General features: G+C 35.9%; 1 protein-coding gene across 1 annotated transcript in view; it reads left to right on the forward strand.

The window, feature by feature from the left end:
- Positions 1-1,847: 1,847 nt before the first annotated feature.
- Positions 1,848-18,740, forward strand: part of SKAP2 (src kinase associated phosphoprotein 2) — a 109,506-nt gene continuing 92,613 nt past the window's right edge. Inside the window, exons 1-4 of the mRNA XM_039713878.1 lie at positions 1,848-1,851; positions 2,767-2,872; positions 4,768-4,793; positions 14,944-15,048. Of these exons, the coding sequence (XP_039569812.1) occupies positions 1,848-1,851; positions 2,767-2,872; positions 4,768-4,793; positions 14,944-15,048 (241 nt within the window). The remainder of the gene's footprint in view (positions 1,852-2,766; positions 2,873-4,767; positions 4,794-14,943; positions 15,049-18,740) is intronic.

Genomic DNA, 18,740 nt, shown 5'->3' on the forward strand with positions numbered 1-18,740 from the left:
CAAGGTTTTCTGGAAAACAACAAAATCTGTCAGCAATGTAGTCAGTCCTGAAATTTTTGTATCCACAGTCTATTTTTAAGCCAGAAGTAGTAATCCTTTTTTATAATAATCAACTTGGTTTCTCTTCCCCACATACTCCTTAATTGTGTTATTTCAATGTTTGTATTTGAATAAAGCTTTGACAGTCAGAATTTGGGACAGCAGAATTCTCACCTGAGTTGAGCTTTTCCAAGAAGTAAAGAAGCCTGCTGAGTTTGAATGAAGACTTCTGAATCCAGGTTTTGTGATTAATTAGTGTCCAAAGGTTACCGTGCGAGTATTGCTACTGATTTATAAACATGACTAATTCCTCTAAAGTTTTGCATGTTGATGCCTAGGTAGAACTTTGAAGCTGCTATCTAATTTTTAAAATAAATAGATGAAAATATGAAAAAATAAATATTTAATTAGTCTGTCTCTTTTCAAGTGAAAGCTAGTTTTGTGCTGGAAAATCCTGTTAGCTTTCATTGAGAGAAAAACTGTTGATTTGTTTTGAACTGTTTTAATTTTTTCTCTGAATAGTAAAAGTATCAGTTTTTTGACCTTAGTTTTGTAGTTTGTTGATGTCATTGGGTTCTGTGGGTTCTCCTCTGCCAGCTTGATTGGTAATTCCAATCATTGTAATTTACGAAGATGTGTACTTTTTCTATGGGTTTGGAAAAAATCCCTGCAGGCGTTCTTGGTCTGCAGCATAGAGGCTGTTGGGGGTATGTCTGGAGGATGCATTAATACATGTTAAGTGCCTTTCCTTCTGTCCTTTTAAAGAAGGAATGCCACAGAACTGAGTGAAGGTCTCCCCCATTCAGGATTGCTTTGAAAAATGTAATGGGAAGATTCTCTGTCTTATGGAGAGAGGAGGATCAATGTCATTCTTCAGAACTCTGAAATACTGTAAAAAAATATTATTTTTGCTGCACTTGGTGAGGACAGTAATGTAAACATTTAAATAATAATCTAGTGAATTATTTGTAAAGAAGAACATTTTTGTAATAGCTGTGCTAATGTTCTTAAAGGGTAACTTTTGACTTGTTTTCTTGCATCCTGTAATACAAAGGGTGATATGTTTCTGTTTTATAAAGAAAAAAGCAGGCAATTAAGTTTCTAATTTAGGAAATCTGCAGTAAATATTCATGTAAACTTTTGCAAGTGGACAGCTGTGTACTTAATTGGCTGTTACTTATGTTTCTGTGTTGAAATGGTGTGGTGAATGCCTTGTGGGATGCTCCTGGGATTAGTGGAGAGACAGGAATCTCGACTCCATGTTTCAGAAGGCTGGTTTATTATATTATGATATATATTATATTAAAATACTACATTGAAAGTATACTAAAGAATAGATAGAAAAGGATTTATCAGAAGGCTAGAAAGGACAGAGTGGAATGCATAACAAAATCTTGTGACTGCTCACAGCCTTGACGCAGGTGGCTGTGATAGGTTCAGCAAGTGAAAACAATCCACATGGACCAATCTAAGATGCACCTGTTGGTAAACAATGTCCAGACCACATTCCACAGCCATCAGATAGTTAATTGTTTGCGTTTCTTTTCTGAGGCTTCTCAGTTAGGAGAAAAATCCTAACAAAGGATTTTTCATAAAATATCATGGTGACAAAATGGAATGTCTCATCTGATTGGAAAAGTTATAGGATTAAAATGGTACTATTCATATGCATTTGCATCTATACAGAGAGAGCCAAGGTGTAAACATGCATCTGTGTGTGTATGTCTATGAGGGTGGGCAGGCACTGTGAGAAGGTGTTTTGTTACCCACAAATGCTTTCTCTCATCCAGTGAGCAATTGTTACCCATATGGGTGAGACATTTATGTTAACAAGCAGGATTTTTTGGTTGCATTTGCCCTTTTCTGTTTTTGGGATAATTGTATGTTGATTGGTAAATATAAGAAATGTCAAGTGTTGTTTTTGCCATTGTTTAGTCAATAACGAAAACATACTCCTGGGGGAGTTACACTTCCACAAATTCAGTACACTTCATTCTTTTTATCCTATGGAATGGATATTTACTATATTAAAAGAACTGTGGCAACTTTTTTGGAATGCTTTGTTTGTACATGACTGTATAAAAGTATACTCTGAGTTAGAATTAAAACTTAGAATGCAGGCTAGAGCCTTAGTTTGTGATTCTACAAGTGGAGGTGTACTTAATTTGAAGTACACTGTTGAGCTTGACTCCTTTGATATGGTTAATTTGCTTACCTAATAGTTTTTAGGATTGCTTTGGATATGAATCTTTAGTCAATCAGTGATTTCAGAGGCATTGTGGGAATACTTGAAAATACTGTAACCACTAAGTGAGTGATATTAGTATCTGGATAAGTGTTACTGCTGAAATAATAAATTACACAACCATCTTGGCAACTTGAACTTCTGAAATAACATGGCAGTAATATATGCATAAAAGCTATTTCCATGTTTTAGCTTTGTCTTTTACTTTAGGTGATGGAAAGTAATTGTTATAGGACTGCAATTTATTAGGACTTACGTAGCATAATTAAGTGAGCAAGAATCAAATGTCACCACAGGATTTGCTGTGCTAAGCATAAGTAGATAGAGAGCAAATGTATCCCATTTAGAATCTAAGATGTCTGTTAACTATGCTGTGAGTAGGGCTGAAAATAATTTTCTTATTTTTTTCACAGTAGTATCAGGACAAGCTCATTACAGTAGTATTTTGTCTTTTTTTGAGTTGTGTTTTTTTCTTTATTTAGATGTTGAAACATTTGTTTCCCAAACACTAAAAGGAGAAAATCTGTCTAAGAAAGCAAAAGAAAGAAGAGAAGTTCTTCTTAAGAAGATAAAGGATATTAAGGCAAGGTAAGTGAACTTCATGGCTTTAATATGTTAGCAAGTCACTTAACTGATATCTTAAAGTTTTATGCAATTTTTAAATAAACATTAAATGTATTAACAATTGAAAAAAAATCAGTCTAGGTCCTGATTTTTTAAAAAAAAATCTGTATGGATTCAAGTCTTGTCTTCTCAAAGCTGCTACAATTTAGTAAGAAATGGGATCAGAATGCTTTGTCCCATTTGAATTGTTTAAGATTCTGAAACCTGATTGCAAACTAATTGGGCAGAGCTTGCCTTCACCTCTGCTTTGGTAAGATTCATTAAAACATGAGAAATATAATGTATTGAGGACGAGAATGAGCTTCCTATCACCACACTTAGCTGGTGTAAGCCAGCTGTGTGCTATCTCCTAAGCATTCCATTGATGGCATGCTTCTGCCTCTGTGGCAACTTGTTTATAATTTCAAGGACAGCACAGTAATCTGGTGAGGCCGCTAACTGGAGGGAGACAGGAGATGTGTCCCATAATCTTGTATTCGAAGTTTTGTGTTCTTTTCATTCAGGCTGTAAGTGCTTAGGGGACTAGCTCTCTCTCATTCTCTCTTTAAGAAAGTAGTATTTTATCTATTTATTTTTTCTTTCCTGTGTTTTCCATTCTGGGTTATTGAGTTAGCTGTGACTGTACAGCTGACTTGCAGATACAGTGCTACTGACTTTTTTCTTGACTGACTAATGCTTTCTTGGATGATGAAATATCAGAGAGGGAACCTGCATTTATGAGCATATCGACACTGAATATTTTACTATTCATTTATGTGACCCCATGGTTTCACATCCTATTTTAATTTCTAATGTCTTCCTCATTTCCTGTAGTATTATTCACTGCTAACAGTGTTTTGGTTTTCATGCAGGCTACAAAATACATGCACATTTGTAATCTGCTTTGATTCTAACATCCCACATGTTGGGCTGTGTTACTGCCACTTGCTACACTGGATTTCTTAGATCTGGTCTTTTATCTCTGTTTGCATTTCTCAGTTTCTTATCTCTAGACCATTCCTTTCTCTTCTGCTCATTTCTTGCCAACTTCTCCTTATCGACTAAACTGATATCCTTACTACTGCTTATTGTTCATAAAGATGGTCTTGGCAGCTGCATTTTATTTGCCAGTTAGTTCTTAGACAATGAATGCTTCTTGAATGCCATTCTACATAACTCTGTCCTGATAATTTGTCTGTATCATCAAACTGCATTCTGTGATTATTTTAGTTTCTGAAATACCAAGATTTAGCTCTGAAGAAACAGCATATGAAAGTATGTTTTCCCTCTGGCATGATAATTTTTTTTTTGTTTTCTAGGCATTATATAAGTTGAGAACTCCTTATTTGAAAAGGAATTCTTATTTAGGCATGCTTTAGCTTTTATCTTTCTGGTTAATTATTAATGCATTTTTATTTGGATTTCTGTAAATTTACTGTAGCTATACCCACTATTTTTGATTTTTTTCTTTCATTTCCTATTGAACTACTGGTTTATTTCAAAATATGTTTAATGGTTTTAGTCGCGCACAAAATTTTTTGAAATTTGTTAACCTTTAGAAGGTTTACTAAAATTATAGATGCTTTTGTGTGTTTTTATACATGAAGATATCTGAGCAGATGTGTGTTACTAGGAAAGGCTGCTCAGTCTGGAATTGGTTTTGTTCAAGTCATTCTGTCAGCTGCAAAGGCACAAGGAAAACTAAGTAAATACTTTAAGCCAAAGATAAAGACTTCAGCATTTTCAAGGCAAACTTGCAGCGCTGAGTTTCGACCACAAAACTTGCTGAAAACTGGTTGCTGTTACGTGACGTGTCTTCGTGCCGTGCGTTTGCGAGCGTGCGTTGCTTGATGATGTTTCTTCTTCTTCTTTTCCTGCAGCTATCCTCAGGCGCTCCCGGAGAAAGGTGAGTCCCGCGCCCTTTCCCCGCCGTTCCCGCGGCCGCGGCCGCCCGAGGCCGCTGGCGCCCCCTGCTGCGGCTGGCGGGAACAGCGCCCGAGCGCCCGGGGCACCGCGCTGACGGAAATCCTGGGCTGGAAGCGTACCTCAGGGTTTAATATGTAATGGAGCTCGTCATGGAGCGTATTTGTTATAAATTTAGTATAAATGGAGCTTTGTTAGCAAGAGTGCAGCCCGTATGGTGTGCAGGTTTTTTTTATTTTTTATTTTTCTCCAGAGGGAGTGAATGCTAAGTAGCCGCTTAGGAGATAAAATTTTAGCAGAGATTACTTATTTCAGCCTTTTTTCTTAACGTTGCAAAAGTCTTCAATTCCATAGTGATGTTTCTTTAACCTTTTAATAGGATCATCTCGTGGCAATATGATATTGGCTTTCGATCCACACTGGATGAATGTTTTCATAGTGCAGCGGGAGCTCAGACCTTTAGCTGCAGAGGAGATGATTTAGTGTGCGAGTAATGAAAACTGAAGTGTGGGTTATCTATTGTCTTCTAGTGGAGTTTAAACAAAGCTGCAGAGTTCAGTTTAGAGAAGACTGAGGGATTTGTTGCTACAGTGTTCTGTTCTGTAACTAAACCTGGAAGGGCTCTTATTTCCATGATGCTAATTCTTGAGGTCATGACCTATAGCCTGTGGATGCTGGTATGAGGGTCACAGTGCGAGGTCAAAAAAGCCTATGCAAAGCTTCACTTTTTACAGTGGTTGAAGAACTGTCTGTTTCTGGACAAGGAGGTTCAAATGTGTAGGCTGCAGCATGCCTCCTGAGAAAGTGAAAATATGTAAGTCATATTAGGCAAATAATGTTGTAACAAGGCACAACAAGTTCATACATTTCTTATGCCTGTTTAAATCAAGTTATGCAGCCATAACAGTTCAATTGAAAGGGACAGTGCAATTTGAAACTTCCCAAAGATTCAAGATTGCCAAGATTCTGTAAACTCCAACTATGTGATTGTTTAAAAATTCTATTACAGTCATTTGCTATTTTTTTTATATTGCGGCTCAGCACTGTTACAGAAGATAAAATGTAATTTTCCTCTTGTCCTCACTGTCCAACAGAACTGACTGAGGGAAAATAAAATATTATTTTATTAAGAAAATTACTAACATGAAATTAGGTGGGGTGGTTGTTTCATTGTGAACCTATCTTACTTTGGCAGAGCATGTTTTTGAAGATTTAATAACTTCCTGAGGCTCTGACTCTGTAGTAAGTGTGAGAGTTGCCTACAAAAAGCAGAGTTTGCATTTACTGCTTTGTGTAATTCGAAGGTCAAGAAAATTCTAGTCTATTTACTTTCTTCATTGGTAATTTGATTCAGAATTTCTTTTCCAGTTCAACAAATTATTAACAAAAATGAGATTTCATTATCTCTAGCAAAATGGATGATTTGATTTGTATCGTCTGTAATTGTTACTGCATAACTTGCTGTGATTTCTGTGAAAATTATATTCAGTCTTATTCTTTTTATTAGAGTACATTTGATTCTTAAGCAGGATATATTGCCTTGTAAAAAATTCTCGTGATGTCTCTCTGCTTCAGATAGTAGAACTGTGTAAAAATGCTGAGACATGTGAACACTCACACCTTAGTTTTCAGTATTTTTCAATAAAATGAAAGTTATACCATTGTTTTCTGCAAACAAGGATACATTTCTCCAAATTAATGTGCATTTGCTGCATGCAGGAGTATAAAAAACTTAGGAGAAATAGGAGCCTGCACTTACTTGCAAATTATTTAAGGGAATGTGAATCGGTGGTATGAGTTGTTAGTGTAATGTCCAGAGTTCAAGAAGTGTGTGCTAAACTTTATTTGGTTGTGTCATTCTCACTTTAGGACTGTACAAATTAGGCGTGACTTTTGTAGGTGTAGAACAAAGGACTCACGTGGAGATAAGCAGTCAGATTCTTGGCCAGCTCCTAGTGCAACAAAGCAGTGGCAGCAGCTAAGGGAGGTCAACTTTTGTGCCTATTTTCATACCTCTCTGCACACCTAGACATTTGAAAAATGGATAATTTGGAAAGCATTGAAAACTCAGAAGGCTGTGATGGTCAGTTCCACCCCCTCCAGAGAAAGAAGAAAGATGTTAACATATGAGGTGAAAAAAGGATAATATATTTTAGGAAAAAAAGGAGGGGTGGAAGCAGGATTTTGGAAACTACCCTGAAACAAGGTAGGAAGCATAAAAACTACTATGTGTATTTAAACTCCATATTTACTATTCTCGCTTTTGTTGTAGCAGTCACTAAATTTTTAAAATGTAAATAAAGTAATCTCTGTTCCAGCTGAAAGGGAAGGTGAAGAATGGTACATGCTGTCATGGTATGTTATCATGATATAGTAGTTATACTACATCAGCTGTTTTCAGGAATCTTGTGAGTTGTGACCTGTCATCCTCTCAGAGGCATCCAGAAGTATTTTTGGAGGCTGAAAGAAGTGGACTAACACTTTCAAACTTCATATACTTCCTGTAGGACATAGTGATACTTGACTCCTCTCTCTCAACAGCGTCTCCTTCAGCTTGTGAGTTGTTCCACAAGGATGTGTTGTGGGCATACTTTCCACTCCACTCTCTTTCGTCACTGAATGTTTCTGAAGCCCCACTGACTTTGCACGTAGTGACTAGCTGGTTTGACTAAACTGTCTGTAAACTCTTGTTTTATGGGCTTTGGCCAATAGCACACAGAATCTTGCCTATCCACAAGGATAAAACAAGGAGGTGTGAAAGAGCAACAATAAAAAAAAAAATAAATTGAAGAGCATGTGTGCAAGTAGAACCAGGCTCCTTAAAACTATGATCACCCATGTGCATCTCTCTCAGAAAGTGCATACATACTTGTTTACAACCAGATTGATGAATTTGAGGACTTTCTTGAATCTTCCTAGAAAGAAGCCATCTGATGGAGTCTGTCAGGTCAGTAAATATTATGACAAAAGCATCTTTTTGTCCATATAGACAGAAAAAATTGAAGCTTTTTAGGAGTAGTGGGTACATGTGCAAATGAAAGACACAAAATTAATTGTATAGGAAAATATTTAATTTTTGTGTGTGATGTGTTATTTGATTTAACACTGACTTTTACAGTTAAGTGTGTTGTTAATTTATGGATAAAGAAAGTCCATGTTGTTCTTATGATCCAAAATGTACAATTATATTTATATCCAATCCACCGGTCTTTCATTAGATATTTATTGTATCTATTTTATTCTTTTAATTTGAAATATTTGACTGTGTATCTAAGCAGTTTAAGTAAAACTAAAAAGCTGTAGTCACACTCAGCAACCTGTTCTAGATTTTAGAATTGAGAAAAAATATGAAAATAAAGATAATTTGCATACAAATTGGGTTCATTTTTTGTACGACTGATATTCCTCTAACGGTATAAAAGTCTCAACTTTGTCAAAGATTCTAACTTAATACAGTTTTTGGCATTTCTCTGTTTTGAGATTAATTGAATCAATACTGTGACTGCCAAAATGTTTAGTTAAAAGGACCTTGTTTTCAATTTATGCTAAAAATAGTGCTAATGTTGGCAGAAGCACCCTAAGCTCTAGAAGCTGTATTTGTGTTTGAAGTTCACTTGCCATCTGTTCTATGCATTTATTTTAGTAAAATACATATTTTCATTACTTTTCACAAAATATTTTGGCTCAATGTTGAAAGTGAAACACCAGAAGTACTAGCCAAATTGAGTCATACTATGGGAATTTGCAGAACCAGTTCCCCAGAAAGCACTCGTTGCACCTCGTATCTGATCTGCAGCACTAAATTATGCAGAAAAGTATGACATGACATTTTCTAACTAGCATTTTTCACTCTGATAAAAATTGATGATGGTCCACTTTAGTTTTTATTTCACTGTAACATAATAGAGGGTAAATATGTGTCTCTGGAGCGCTGGTGTTATTCACTATGCATTATGGGGAGCACCTGTAGGAAACCTTTAGATGACTCAAATGCTTCTGGCTCTTGGCAGAGCAGAGTATGTCTGGAGCCTGAGACCTCTGCTTCCTGGAAATAGTGAAACTGTTAGAGTAGCACTATATGCGAAGGATTTGATTTTGTATTTTTTTCTTTTCTGTTTTTGTACAGAGGTTGTATTTCCTTTTTATTTTTTCCCCCGTACGCTCTTTTTCAGGAAATGGCAGCAAGTAGAAGTTTCTTTGGACTTGACAAAGGGCATCAGTATCTTGTGGTCACCAGAGCTGCATGTGCACACAAGTTCTATATTTTAACACACTTGAACTTTTTAGTCAAGAGCATCAATACATAGTTAGTATTTAACTATAAATGGGAAAGATATGGCTTAGTTGTTACCCAGTTCTTTGAGGATCATCATGACATATTTCTGGAGAGACCATCAAATGCATTAGAAGTGTGCCAAATACCACTCTATCCCAGAAGTCTGGGAGATTTCACTGTAGACAAGTCACTGTGTTGTCCCTTTCAGCTACACACAGCTGTCATCTGTGAAGTGTCCACACCAAGTGCAATTTCAAGTAACATGACATAAATCCACCACTGCAGCACAAAATGGTTTTGGCCTGATATGCATCGTAAGAATGAGAGGCAACTCAGCAAGCAAAAGTTGCAGTTGCTTTTCTTGCTTGAAACACATTTGCTTGCAAGCTTAATGTTGTTTCTGTATTGTTTTAAGAATTAGCTGTTAAAGAGTTTCTACTTGACCTTAACAAAACAAGCCATTAAAAATCATCATGTTAATAGGGGACCCTAGAAGGCCCTTCAGGAATGAGTGTGTTGGAGCAGACTGCATGGCAAAGCATGCATTGGAAAACTGATTGTCAGAAGAATCCAGTCTTGCAGGGTGACTGGTGGATTGGGTCAGTAGCATCTTAAAAATATAGGACGCCCCTACCAAGGGGCTAAAGTATACCCCTGCCAGCTTGAAAGCAGCTTTGTCTTCTTGTTCTTATGAAAAACTGAGTAGTGCAAACCTTGCTTGGTCTCCTTGATGGCTTCATCCAGTCCTTTGTTTCATGGGTTCTTACTGCAGCAGAGATTGGACAGGATGAACTGATTTCAACCTGCTGTGACTTGGGACCTTCTGAAATGGCAAGAAGCAGGGTGGTTTGACCTACATGTCTTTTTATTTTTCTGAGTTGTTTTATTTCTCTTATACTTGAGCAGTTTTAATGCATCATTCTGTCTAGACATTTTTAGAAATAAATTGAAAGTGTTTAGTTATCTGAGGATGTGAGCTAGCAAGTTTCTTTCAGAGTCATTGGCTGAAACATCTTGCTTGCTCTTTTTCAGAGTAAGTGGTGGAAACTATCTTTAATGCTTAGGAATTCATTGTTATAATCTCAGTGTTGCAGAAGAAAATGAATTATTGGGGGAAAAAATCTTGATTTTTTAAAAGCTGGATTCTTACAATGTAATATGGTCCTATTCATTATATTGTACCAACTAAATTTTTTGGAAGCCTTCAGAACAAGGGGTAGGAACAGAAGTACAGCCCTTGTTACAAAGAAGAGAGTTTGTTTTATGCTCCCTTCCTAACATGGTAAACTTACCCTTTAGTATGCATTATTTCCTGAATCAATAAATAAGCTGTAATGGAAAACGTAGCATTTAATAAGGAATGACATTGTATGGGTTTTTCTTTTTACAGACATCATAAAATATTGATTCTGCTATCAGACCTGTAGGAGATTAGTTTAAGTTGCAGAAACTGGAGAATGGGGTCAGTTCATGTACATATTTTTGTTATTGTAACTGTTAAATATGTACCTTTAATTAATATATTTTTTTTTCCTAACTTCCAGATAAATCATGCTATTCTGAGGAAAAAGGAAACTATATTAATGAGCATCAACTCCATAATTATACCTGTGGCTGCATAACAGGGACACAGCCATGTAATTTCTTTAGGCAATAACTTTTGCAAAGAAGTATTTTTAAACTGGTCATTAATTTTATGACCATAGAAATGAGATGCAAAATTTATGCTGTTGTCATTGGCATGGGTTCAAGGCACTACTGACATTATGTGTGATTGTAATGGAATGGCTGCCAACTAATGAGTCTATAGACATTTTGTTTGAGCATGCTTTGCTTTTAGATGTTTGATTAGGCAGCAATGCTTTCAATTATGCCTGCAAATTGTATTGAATACATTTACCTGATACCCATTGTTGCTTTGTAGTTCGGTTTTCTATTACATAAGTGCAAGTTGAATGCTTTTCTTTAATTTATTGATGCTTTTTGGGTGTATTTTTAGATACTTGGCACCTGAAGAGAATAGTGGTTTGTGCTGCTCAACACTGACTCCTCTGACTGTTCAAGGAGTAACACATGGAGCTTCAACTGCAATTTTGACTGCTCTTGCTCTGTAGGTGGAATATAAATTTCAGTGCAACACATTGATGGAGGAGCATGTAAAGTGGAGAAAAGGCAGACTGAGATCGCTCTGAGTGGGAATGTAGGAGATGACATAGGATCAACAGGAAACTTCTTTGTGAACTGTCAGGAGCAATATCTGTATATATTAACAGCATACAGTCCTAAGATATCTTTTAACCCTGACAGAACTAGGAGGCAAGAACCCCAAGGCTGATACCAGAAAACAGTCCTTCTTTTATGCCAGTACATAAACACATTGTGAAATGTTGCCTGTTCAAACTCCAGAGCATAATGAGTCAGCTTTCTTATTGAAATGCCTGCAGTTCTTCTGTACAAATTAGATTATTTAAGAATTGTGTTTCTCAGTGTATAATATAAATTGATGAAAACTCTTATTTATTTGCTGCTATTTTTTTTATTCTAAAATAAAAAAATGGAGGATTTTTTGTTTAATCTAGTCCTGCATGAGTGCAGGTTGCTTGTACCTCTATTCAGTGTCTGCCACCTAATCTCCTCATTTTTCATGTAAAGTGTGGATACCTAGATGTAGTATTATATGACATAGGATTTATATTTTGGGTCTGAGTGGCTTTCTCAGTGAGGGCTTTTTTCATTGAAGTCTTCAAGCCTTGTTTAGGATTTAAAATCTAGAGAATGCTTTGACAAATGTAAAGCATTGAGTGTGTAATTTCTTTCTTCATAATACTCTCAGCCCTTTTCTTTTTTTGGTTGTTTTGTTTTAAGAGCAATTTGAATTTGGATGTTCTAGACATAAAACAGAAATTTGTTTTATTATGAATCTACATTCAGTGTTGCTATGGTTTTTGTTGCTTCAAATACAGTATATAACTGTGTCATGATTTTCATGCCACATGGCAACTAAAGCCCATATAGTCCCTCACTCATTTGCCCCTGCTGGGGTAGAGGAGATAATCATAAGGGTAAAAGTGAGAAAATTCATGGGTTGATATGAAGTTGGTATAATAGGTAAAGCAAAAGCTATATACAGAAGAAAGACATAAAAAGGAATTAATTCATCACTTGCTGTGGGTAGACAGGTGTTCAGCCATTTCCAGGAGAGCAGGACTTGATCACAAGTAACAGTGATTTAGACAAACATCATCACTCTTAATGTCTCTTACTTCTTTTCCCCCCAGCTTTATATGCTGAGCATGGCCTCGTATGGAGTATTCTCTTGGTCAGTTGGGGTCAGCTGTCCTGGCTGTATCCCCGCACAGCTTCTTGTGCACCCCACCCCACTCACTGGTGTGGTGGTGTGAGAAGAAGAAAAGGTGTTGACTCTGTAAGCATTGCTCAGCGGTAACTAAAACATGCCTGTTTTATCAACACTGGTTTTAGCACAAATCCAAAACAGAGCCTGGTACCAGCTACTGTGAAAGAAAGTAACTCTGTCTGAGCCAAACCAGCACAATCTGGGATAGGTATATGGAATGCCCTAGATATGTATGTATGTATTAAAAATTCCCTTGTTCTTAGGTCATCTGGCTTTTATATGGAAGCAAAGCACAAATGTTTACTGAATTGGGAATCCTAAGTGTAATTGGAAAATGGTGACTTAGTGGAAGAGCAAGGTAACAGTGCAGCTTTGCAAACTTATATAAGAAATTATGTGTTGCTGAGTGGGACAAAATCCTCTGGACATGTTCTTTGTACTATGTGTATACTCACCTGCTTGTCATCCACAAGTCTTATTCATTCAAATATACTAAGGTTTGCCATTCAGCCCATGAATTATATGTGCTGGAGTGTGGTGTTTCTGGAATTGTTTTCTTCTAGAAATACAGCGTAATATTTTAAATTTATGCTGGCACTTTCATGAAGGTTCAATGATAACATGTTTATACATAGCTAATAAGAGGACATTTTTGATTGACAACCAGGGCTTACATATACACGTATATTCTATGCATTCTAGTACTAGTAAAAGTTTAGGACAGGAAAACAGTGGAACTTTTGGAATGGAATGGAATTTTGCCATTGTATAGGTTGTGAGTATCGTGTTTGCTTTTTTTATATGGAGTGTATAATTTAATACAGATATATATATATAAGCAAAGAGAGACAGGCACCTGGTCTCTGGATCATGCTAGTTATAAATAAGGTATAATGTTTTCTGTTCATGTGCTATCTGTTCTGTATTTTTCTACTTGGAGGAAGAGGTGAATTCTAGAGAGAAATAATTTACTTTTGATTGGTTTGACAGGTGTGATGAAGTGCAAATATTTTGATCAGATTAACACGATGACTGGAGTGCTACTGGGAGAGGACTGTGACAAAAATAGGTTGGAGTCAGGTTCAGATTCAGAGCAGTTGTTAAATGGCATGGGAGCTTGGGAAGAAGCTTTCCTAAGAAAAGCATACTAAATTAATGAAGGGAAAGCCTAGCTAGTGTTTGACGACCTTTGAATGTAAAAGAACTCCAGCAAAACAAAGATCAGATATTGTTGTTTTAACTGCATGGAAAACTTGCTGGTTTTTACAGCTGATTTTTCTGTCATAGTCTCTGCATTTTCTGTGTATTTCCATTATTAAATGGGAAGGGGTAAAACTTAGCCATGGTTAGGCTGTCCTACTGATGAATGCAATTTCTGCACCTGTGGGTGCAGAAGAAGAATATTTTCACTATGCATGGGTTTATTTTGGATTCTTATAAATTAGTTTTATGATCCAGTGCTCCAAAAGGGAACACATAAATAGAGAAGGATATTTGGATGTCTCTGGAAAGCAAAAGACAATGCTTGAACAATTTAGTGTTATATGATTTTCAAGAAATTTGAGGGCTATTTAATCTATTGGAGTATCAACTTCAGGATTCTGGTCTGACAATTTTTGTCATATTTATCTTTTTCTCCTTCACAAAGATTTTACTTGTTTTTTTTTAGGAGCAATGTAGTTTGTTATTTTCCCCCCTCTTCTTTGCCCATATGTGTTAAACATATCTGAGAAAATACACGGAGTTTCAGGAAGAAGTTAAATTTTGCCTAATTAGGTGAAAGCCTCAACTAATATTGATTTCACTATATCTTTCCTAGACCTTCTTGCTTATGTATGACACTGATCAAAGTGCATCAGATTAACTGATAATGTAAATTTTGTATCTGTTGTAGTGGGGGTCTCAGTTGGGTAAGAAATTCATTAACAGAACGCTGCATTAAGCCACAGGTTTATACCAGGTGCTGCCAAGCAGCTATTCCACTTCTAGTTTCATGGGAGGAATACACACAGGGTTTTGCAAGGCAGTGCCTAATTACAGTGAAGAAAAGTAAAAGTGGGCAGAGGTCACTGCTGCCAACAGTAGTTAGGCATTTCCTGGGAGGGAGGTTGCTGCAGCTGCATCCCACACTAGGACAGGCAGAACTCCAGAGCCTAGTGCTCTCCTTTTTTCCTTCTGCCAGTGTTTTCTCTTTCCCACCTCTTTGCTGTGGTGTTTCTTTTCCCCCTCATGAGAAGCTGCCCGCTGTGCAGTGCTGGGAGCAGGTTCATTGTATGACAGCATTTAGGGAAAACGCTCCAACAGCATTTACACATCAGGTCAGAAGGTAGCCCTAGAATGGCATTGCTCACAGCTGAGCTGGAGCCTGCCAGTGTCCATGAGAAACAGGAATTTTTTCAGTTCCAGATAGGAATTAACATCCTCCTTACTATTGGAAGTACTTTTATCTTGTGTGTTTGTGTGATAAACTATTTAACTAGCAATGTGTATTGACTTTTACAGAGCTGGAAGATGAGGAAGAGTCTGAGAACTCTCTTTCTTCGCCTCCTGATAATGTCTCAATAGCATCTGACCGATATGATAAAGAGGATGAAGGACCTTCTGATGGTATGTGACACTGTTTACATTAGAAAGTACTAGATTTGCCAGTTTGCTATGAGCTGATGTAATCGGATCCTTGTGATGCGAATGTTAGTGTTGGAGAACAGATAAACAGATAAGCAGCACAGCTGAACACTTTTCTTACCTTTACAAGAACCTTTAAAGGAACTGAAGAGCTCTCTCTAGTGGTCCTAGAGCATAGTGAAGCTGTCTCAAATTTACCCAGTTTCTCAACTCACATTTTTTTGATAACAAAGTATCTTCTGTAGATACATATGTTTTAAAAGATACATCAGTGGCTAAACCAGTGTGAATATTTATAATAACAAATTGTTTGTTAATTCAACATTATCAGATTCTTGCTTAATTTTATTGTGCTACTTAATAGCTTACTGTATTATTTATCTAATAAATAATGAAACAGTTTATGTGATTGATATTTTTCTGCAAACTCTATGCAGAATAGGTTCATAAAATATTAAATTAATTATTCCATCAGTGTTTCCTTCCATTAAGACAGTGTTTTGCACTATGTTTTTGTTGTATCAATTTTAAGTTTGGGTCTGCATTTAGGAAAAGTCTACATTCATAGCTGTTTTCCATGTTGTTTTGTTTTGTATTCATTAAGTTCAATGCTAAATGCGACTGTTCTGAAGACATGAACAATTGAATATTTCAACAGTTAACAAGGTTGCTTTAGCATAGTGTCCATATTTTTGAGATTAGTTTATTGTATACATAATATAAACATCTTCTATGGATAATATATGGCAGTAAATTAAGTACATGTACAAATAAATTAATGATGTATATTAATTTGTGGCACTGGAAGTTAGATAGACTTACTAGTGAATGATGTTTTCTGACATGATATGATGATCAAACTGTGCAGCTCCATCTCGAAATACAATTGCTGAATGAAAATATGCTTCCTGCAATGTAGCACTCCACATTTTATATTATCCAGATTATTCCCTTTGGAAACATAAATTGCTTTTATGAGGTATAAAATTATGTCTATTGCAGAACAGGGATAAGTCAAGTACATGCATAAGTGATAAACCTTCTAACCACTGATTCAGAATAATGCATTTTTTTTATGTCCAGAACTCTGTAAAATGTATAACAATAATAATCACACTTTTTTTTTTATATTGAGCTTATTGCATGTTGGCAGTGTGACCTTCTACTAAAAAAAGTAAAACTAGGCCTTTTTGCTGTCTGGTTGAAATGTAATTATCATTCAAATTGAGTATGGCTTTTAGAAAACCCAAGCTAATTTTCAAAACTACAGATGAATGCAACTTTCTGTGTGTTTATTTTTGCTTACAAACATAATCTTATCATTATTTCTAATTATAACTTAATAACGTGGTACTGATTGCATAAAGGGTATGTGACAAAATTATATGACTATTTAATAGGAGATACGATTATAGAATTGTTTCAAAACAGTTAATCAAGAGAAAAGTGATAACGTTCATAACCTAAATAATGAACGGCTGGAGAATGCTGATGCAAGAGTATGTGAAATACTGTATGAATTTGTACAGATGGGTGATTAATTTTTATCCTGTTTTGGAAGTTATGAGAGTAGGTATAATAGCTGCTCAAGGATATCTTGACTAATTTACACCAGTTTAGGCAGAAATATAGAGGGTATGATACTTTTATATTTAAGGTGATTTTACCTTGCTGTTTTTTCTGTATTTTATGATAAATCCTCTTTAATTACCTAGTGGGAGTGTAGCATGAAGAAAATTTGAGAAAAGGTGATAAATTCTGACCTGTAAATACTTAATTTATTGGAGTATACAGTGTTCCTCTTTTTCTCTTTGAATGTCTAATGTGTCATTCTAAGACCATTTTGATTTTAATATATATAATCCATCATTCCAGTCTAGCCACCTAGCCTGTGTATGAAAATATATGTTGGGAAAATCTTATAAGAGGTGGATTGATCCCCAGAGGTGCCATTTGTTTCAGTTCTAATAGGCATAAATGGGTTTGTTGAAGCTTAATACTGTATTTTAGTTTTTTAGCAGTCTGTTAATGTTCAATATTTAAATCCTATTCAAGGAACTGGATCTGTAAGATGGTCTGTGGATGTTTGATCTTGTATAATTACCAGTTCAGTTCAGCAGGGCTCTGTACAGATCTAAAACCTGATTTGTGTAGGATCAAGGCTCTCAGCGTTAACAGACAGCCCTATCTGTAGGTAACCAAATTGAGGTGGATTTTATTTATGTTTGAGTCCATTTCTATTTTAATGTAAAACCTTCTACATCTATTTTCTGCTAAAAAGCCCCAAGGCATTTCTCTTTATATACTTGAGTTAGGCTGCAAGGTTTGTATGACTTGCCAAAGTGTCGCAATTTGACTTTGCGGCATTACTGTCAAAACATAATTTGTGAAGGCACACGCTTGGTAACAGATAAAGAATTAGTGTATTATGTGTATGTTACAGTCATTGTAAAATCCTGGAGTTTTTGTGTGACCTTTGTCTAATGGTGTATTAATTACAAGAGGGATAATCCATTTAACAATAAGTATGGGATAACTAAATTAGCACAGGTCACCTAAAGGCCTTTTGTCAAATCTGATTGTTATGTTGTCCTTTTGACTTTTACCTTATGGTAGGCACTAACAAAGTATCTAAACTTTGATGGATTATAAACTCTAAACATGATATGTATTTTTCATAATGCTAATGTAATTTTCTAGGTACTGAAAAGGTCAAACCCCCACGTCTCTGTGTGCATTCTAAGTCTGTCTTTCCTTTTAATATTTCTTTTTCTCTGTTCCTCTGGTTCAAAAGTTCACTCAGTTCCCAAATGGCCACCTAATTTTCCAGTTATTCCCTCAAGCCATATGTGTTTTGGTTTCTTTATGGTTTATTAGGTACTGTAGGAAAGTAGCATAAGTTATATCATCTAATGAAATTCAAGCACACTTCAGTGATGCTTTGACTTGATTGCTGGCAGCAATTAAATCACAATGAAAGAGAATGATGCATGGGCTTACATGTCCAGACACCCTACAGAAATTGGAAGAGGGATAAAACACAACAAAACCCCCAAACAAAATAACAAACTGAAAAACAAGACAGACCAAACAAAACAGCACAGCCAGGCACTCTGGTCTTAACTTGATTTTTTTTTTTATTGGCTAACAGCCTGATTGATAGCAAAATCATAACTTGCTGTATGCTAACAGGCAGAGTTCACTTGTGGGTTATTGTGAGCTGATAAAGGGTTAGATGGAGTTTTGATTTTCGCATTGGTCCTTGGTGCACCAGATTAATGGAATTTCAATGAGAGACTGGAGTAGTCACAGCTTTGTCAGAAAAACAGATGGAGATTCTATAGCCATGTCTGCTCATTAATACCAGTTGCCTGAAAGGTGTACTACTTCTCTATACAAAAGACTCAACATAATTGATTTTTGAGCGAGGTATTTTTTCACTTATTGATGACTAGGTTTCTTGCAACTTAAATGACAGGTTTTTGTATAGTACATTGTATAACAATGTTATGTCTTGTAATTTCTTACTCCCCTTCCATCTGCGTATTGAAGAATATATGCAGTGGGAAATACATATGTCTTGATTGTTAAAAACCAAAGCATACTTTAAAATTGTAATACCAAGATTTTCTTTCAAGTTGGAAACAAACTTACTTTTGGTTGAGAAGTAAATG

Source organism: Passer montanus, unplaced genomic scaffold (assembly GCF_014805655.1).
Source record: "Passer montanus isolate IOZ18808 unplaced genomic scaffold, ASM1480565v1 scaffold10, whole genome shotgun sequence".
Lineage (NCBI taxonomy): Eukaryota > Metazoa > Chordata > Aves > Passeriformes > Passeridae > Passer > Passer montanus.